General features: G+C 40.2%; 2 protein-coding genes across 11 annotated transcripts in view; one reads left to right on the forward strand and one right to left on the reverse strand.

Annotated features, from left to right (window-relative positions):
- The window catches only part of LOC116401578 (thioredoxin-interacting protein), a 6,626-nt gene extending 1,553 nt beyond the window's left edge, over positions 1 to 5,073 (forward strand). For 2 of the 4 annotated variants that reach the window (XM_031880049.1, XM_031880051.1), the window contains 4 exons: positions 79 to 226; positions 904 to 1,329; positions 1,813 to 2,121; positions 2,898 to 5,073. In XM_031880049.1, coding sequence (XP_031735909.1) covers positions 79 to 226; positions 904 to 1,329; positions 1,813 to 2,121; positions 2,898 to 2,945 — 931 coding nt within the window. In that variant the 3' untranslated portion in view covers positions 2,946 to 5,073. Of the gene's footprint in view, positions 1 to 78; positions 227 to 903; positions 1,371 to 1,812; positions 2,122 to 2,897 lie in introns of those variants that run through there. The other 2 variants (XM_031880052.1, XM_031880053.1) reach the window with 2 other exon arrangements.
- polr3glb (RNA polymerase III subunit GL b) overlaps positions 4,007 to 5,718 on the reverse strand; it is a 6,446-nt gene continuing 4,734 nt past the window's right edge. For all 7 annotated transcript variants that reach the window (XM_031880060.1, XM_031880062.1, XM_031880061.1 and 4 more), the window contains 4 exons: positions 5,465 to 5,515; positions 5,275 to 5,363; positions 5,015 to 5,137; positions 4,007 to 4,519 (listed from right to left, as the gene is read on the reverse strand). In XM_031880060.1, coding sequence (XP_031735920.1) covers positions 4,433 to 4,519; positions 5,015 to 5,137; positions 5,275 to 5,363; positions 5,465 to 5,515 — 350 coding nt within the window. In that variant the 3' untranslated portion in view covers positions 4,007 to 4,432. The remainder of the gene's footprint in view (positions 4,520 to 5,014; positions 5,138 to 5,274; positions 5,364 to 5,464; positions 5,516 to 5,718) is intronic.

The raw sequence follows: 5,718 nt of genomic DNA on the forward strand, positions 1-5,718 counted from the left end.
TGATCTGGTGAGTCAATGATCTGGTGAGTCATTGATCTGGTGAGTCATTGACTGGCGTGTCCTCTGATCTGCTTCCAGCCGTCTGGTCTCGTCTTACAAAGGGAAGTTCGGTTACGTCCGTTACTCCGTGCGAGCTGTGCTGGACGGCCCTACCCAGAATGCTTTGCACTGTGAGAAGGAGTTTGAGGTGGAGGAGCCGCTGGACATCAACCGACCGGACCTGCTGGTAAACAAACAGGATTATTAGTTCATTACATGTTCCACAATAACAACGATAACCAACACGAAGTCTCAACAAACTAAACGCCCGTCTGCTGATCACAGGGGTGCCGGTTCGATCCCCGGCTGCTCCGTATGCCGACCTGTAGAATCATATTCATGCAGATATTAATCTCATTAATTTAACTAAAGGCCGTTTGTTTTCATGTCATTATGTTTTTATGTTGTTTTTGGCATTAATACTTTCACATTTAACGTGAATGTTAACCACAAATAAATGCATCAACCAATCATGTCCAAGGAACGGGTTGAGTTACGTCCATGTTTATGTATTTATATTAATATTCATATATTTTAGTTTTAATATTTATATTTAAATTGATACATTTGTGTTTATATATTTATATTTGTACATTTACATTAATATTATTTGTTTTGTTTTATATTTATATATTGATATCGACATATTTATATCAACTCGGAGGCTCCGTATTCTGAACAAGACTGCAAACTTTATTACTTCTTTCAGCTTTTAACCAGATCCACTCCTTCTGTTCCTCCCTTTCACAATAAAAGCCCTCGACATATAATATTCGCACGCAACTGAAAACCCAGAAACGGATATGAAATAACTTGTTTAGTTATACTTTTTTATTAATAGATGAATGATACTTGTGTCCTCAGGCTCCGGCTGCAGCCTCCAAACAGAAGAATGTCACCTGCATGTTCATACCTGACGGTCAGGTGTCCATCAGTGCTCGGATCGATAGGAAGGGCTTCTGTGAGGGAGAAGAGATCAACATCAACGCCAAGTTCGAGAACACCTGTTCACGCATCGTAATGCCGAAGGCCGCCATCATTGCCAAACACTCGTACCTCGCCGGTGGACGCATCAAGGTGACGACTTCCTGTTCCTCAACGGGACGACTTCCACTGACCTCACTCTCGTGTTTTTATTTTCAGGAGTTGCGTCAGAAACTGTCGACGGTTCGAGGAAACCACATCATCTCCAACATGTGTGACGTGTGGCAGGGGAAGACCATCAGGGTCCCAAAACTGAAGCCCTCGCTGCTCGGCTGTGACATCATCAAGGTGGACTACGCCCTCATGGTGAGTCATGGCAATGACGTCGCCACAGGGCATGTGATGAGGTGAGGTAACAGACGATAAGATGAGACGGAGATGAGAAGAGATATCAGATAACATGAGATCAAATATGAGATAAGAGGCTATGAGAAGATATAAAATGAGACATATTAAAGTGAGATTGATTAGATAAGATCCTAAAGTTATAAGATATCAAGGTAGATTAAAAGTTAACCTGTAACTCTTCTATGCAGAAAACTTAAAATGAGATTAGACGTGAGCTATCTCTTCTCAGCAGATGAGATAATATAAGAAAGATGAATCGAGATGAGACGAGATAAATAAATGTGAGATTAAATAAATTGAGATTATCTGTGAACTGTCTCCGCTACAGATTCAGATGAGATGATATAAACAAGATGAGATGCTTTTTAAAGAAAGCTGACATCAAATATATGATACATTGATCTGAGATATAAGACATGAAGTGTTCCCCCCCACCTCCAGATTTACCTGCACATTCCCGGCAGTGAGAAACTGATCCTGGAGCTGCCTCTGGTCATCGGTACGATCCCGCTCAGCGGCGTCGGCAGCAGGACCAGCAGCATGAGCAGTCAGGCTGGATCCCTGAGCAGCTGGTCCTCCTTCCCCTCGGCCCCCCCCAGCTACAGTAACATCCACAGAGACGTCCGGGTGGGCGACCCCCTCACCCCTCTGCTCCGTGACTACGACGGAGGGGAGGACGAGGAGGACGAGGGGGGGCTCTTAATGAGAGCACCTGAACTGTACTACCCTCCTCCACCAGCGTACAGCAAGGTGAGACCAGCTGACACAGTCCAGTCCGGGTCGGTTTAGTTCGTCTGTCTGTGGCTTTAAGTGGTTTACACCTGATTACATGAGATATTAAACAAAATGAGATATAAAACATGAGATATAACATGAGGTATTAAACATGATATATAACATGAGGTATAACATGAGATATTAAACAAAACTAGATACAACAAGATGAGATATAACAACGAGGTATTAAACAAAATGAGATATAACAACGAGGTATTAAATAAAACTCGATATAGCAAGATGAGGTATAACAACATGATATATAACATGAGGTATAACAAGATGAGATATTAAACAAAACTAGACATTAAACAAAATGAGATACAAAATGAGATATAACAAGCTGATGTATAACAACATGAGATATTAAACAAAATTAGAAATTTAAAAAATGAGATACAAGATGAGGTATAACAAGATGAGGTATAACAACATGAGATATTAAACAAAATTAGATATAACAAGATGAGATATAACAAGATGAGGTATTAAACAAAATAAAATGTAACAAGATTACATTTTAACAAGATGAGATGTAAAGAAATTTGATTAAACAACATGAGATAAGGCAAAATGAGATTAAACAAAATGAGAAATATAAGAAAATATCAGATGATAAAATACGACGAGGATCTTAGATGAGATGAAATAAGATGAAACAATAAAATATGATTAGATGGTATAGTTTAAATGAGATGAGAAGATGAAATAGTTTGGTTTTAAGATCTCCTTCTGTTTGTTGTCTTCAGGTCAATCAGGACACCGTGAATCCTCCTCAGGTGGTTCAGGTCTTCTGAGGACTTCCTGTTTCAAACTGCCCCTCCGCCATGACTGGACTGTCATTCTCAGGACTGCAGCACTGAGCTGCGTGACGACGTCCTGATGACTGTGTCCTTTCCTGATTGTCCAACAGTCTTGTCAATGACTAAGCAGTTTACTGATTATGAACAGTTTCTTGTCAGTGACTAAGCATTTCCTGACAATGAGTCGGTAGTTTACCAATGACTCAGTAGTTTGTCTTTAGTGACTCAGCAGTTTCTCTTTAGTGACTCAGCAGTTTCCATTTGATTCAGCAGTGTCTCATCAGTGACAGGAATTTCCTGACAATGACTCAACGTGTTTTAACACTTTATTTAATGTTTTTTGTTGTGGAAATTTTTGTTGTGACTCCGTCGAATGGTTGTTTTTCTACTACATTGACAGGTTACAAGTTACAATTGTATATATGATGTAAATAGGAGCACATGTATATTTTTTTACTTAATCAATAAATCAGAGTCAAGTTAAACGACGCTTTTAGAGATTTAGTTTTTTCGTCACACTTTGATTCTCAATCCTCCAGGAATTACTGAAAGTCAGTGTGTGTGTGTGTGTAATCTGACTCTGTTGTTTACTCCGACTATTAATGTCTCAGTCGCCTCTCGCACCTTTCTTCTACTGTTTATTTTAGAGCTGCAGCACGTCTTCACTCTGATTGGTCAGATGTTGCTGCCAGGCTGCGTGTGATTGGTCGAGGCCTATTCAGCACTCAGATTCCTCTTTCTGTGTCTACTTTTAGAATTAGCGAGTTAATGCTTATGTTAGCGCTGCAGACGGACAGGAGGTCAAAGGTCATGGCATGCTGTAGTCCAGCGCTCACTTTAACTAGTGACAAGTGAACACACCACGTCTAGTTTAACTCAGGACGAGGTTCCCAGAACAGGAAGTATGTTTCCAAGAAAAATTGTAACTGTAGAGGTGGGATTTAATTCTGTTGACCTCAGACCAGCGAGGACGGGAACCTGAGACACTCTGAACTATACTATGACTTAATTTTTTACTTTTTTCGACAGGCAACTTTCACTGAAAGGAACAGGGATTCAACAAACACTTTAATAAATAAGGTTATGAACATGTCTTTAACTCGTCATGTAGCTGAAGTTTATTTTTCAACAAACAGAAACTTTTTCACATGAGATTAAAACACATAAAACGTTGATAGAAAATCTTAAAAAACTTTTCAGCTAACTCAGAAATCTTTAAAACTTGGGACGAATAAATGCTGATGAGTCGTATTCAACTGAATGTTCACCCACTCACCCACCCACCCATTCATTCACCCACACACACATTCATTCATTCACCCACTCACTCACTCATTCACCCACCCACCCACTCACTCACACACATTGAGTTTTGTCTGTTTATAAAACTGTTGCTGGACGGTTTTTTTTCAGCTGTAAAAAGTGACAGAATGCTGCTGATAAAATACGTGTTGAGTGTGTGTGAGTGTGTGTTCAGTGTTTCAGTAAATAGCCTCGTCCATGTTCTCGTCACTGTCTCCTCCGAACTCCTCCCCGTTATCAAAGTAGGACATGATGTAATCCGTCTCCTGCAGACACAAAACAGGAAGAATTCATATTCATGTTTTAATAAACATGAATATTCATCGTGCTGCATATCGTTTGAACATGTTCCGTATCGATATAGAGAGATATATTGTTATGTTTCTATAAATGAGCTCATTTATCTATTTTATGTAAAATAGTTCGTTATTAACATTCAGTTCATGATGTAAAATAATAATATAATTAAACTGTCGGAACTCTATCGGACCCTGTTCTCTGATTTCACACTTTAACGTTTATTTACATATTAAATATCAAATACTTCTGTAGATATTTATCACTTTTAGAAATACGTCCGAGTTGATGCGGACTTGTTAAGGTGGACGTCTGAGTTGATGCGGACTTGTTAAGGTGGACGTCTGAGTTGATTGAGACTTGTTAAGGTGGACATCTGAGTTGATGCAGATTTGTTAAGGTGGACATCTGAGTTGATGCAGACTTGTTACGGTGGACGCCTGAGTTTATTCATGATGTCTTACCTCCTCGAACTCTTCCTCGTCGTACTCTTCCTCTCCCTCAGCCTCCTCCTCCTGCTTCTTCTTCTTCTCCTCCTCTCCCTCCTCCTCCTCCTCAGAGCTCTGTTGCTCCTCCTTCTGCAGAGTCTAACACAGAAAACAGGGTTAAGGTGGAAATGTTTCTTTAAGAGCTCGAATAGAGATTAAAGGATCAGGATTGGTTGACTGTTGAGCTCTGCTCTCTGATTGGAGGACAGGGATCAGCTGGTGTCCGTGTGTCTCACCTCCAGTTTGAGCAGCACTTCCTCTTTTTCTTTCTTCTTCTTCTGCCCCGACTTAGGTCTGTCAGAGCAGCTGACCGCTGCTGAGACACCTGACAGACACAGCAGGACATCAACACACCCACAGTCATCAATACAGAGTACTGTGTGTACTGCGCGTCCTGTGTGTACTGTGTGTACTGTGTGTACTCACCGTCTCTTGAAGGTTTCTTCACTCTGAGTTCTTTCGGGAATTTTTTCCAGACTGAAAGAAGAAAATATTTTATATAATGATTATTAATAACACAAATATATGATTATATACATAGATTATTATGTATATACAGTTATGTGAAAAAGTGTTTGGCCCCTTCCTGACCCAGCTCTACTCTTCATCACTATGATGCTGTAACTCAGAGGTGATGAAGGTGACCCAGCTCTACTCTTCATCACTATGATGCTGTAACT

The sequence above is a fragment of the Anarrhichthys ocellatus genome, unplaced genomic scaffold (genome assembly GCF_004355925.1).
Source record: "Anarrhichthys ocellatus isolate YVR2014 unplaced genomic scaffold, GSC_Weel_1.0 scaffold542, whole genome shotgun sequence".
Taxonomy (NCBI): Eukaryota; Metazoa; Chordata; class Actinopteri; order Perciformes; family Anarhichadidae; genus Anarrhichthys; species Anarrhichthys ocellatus.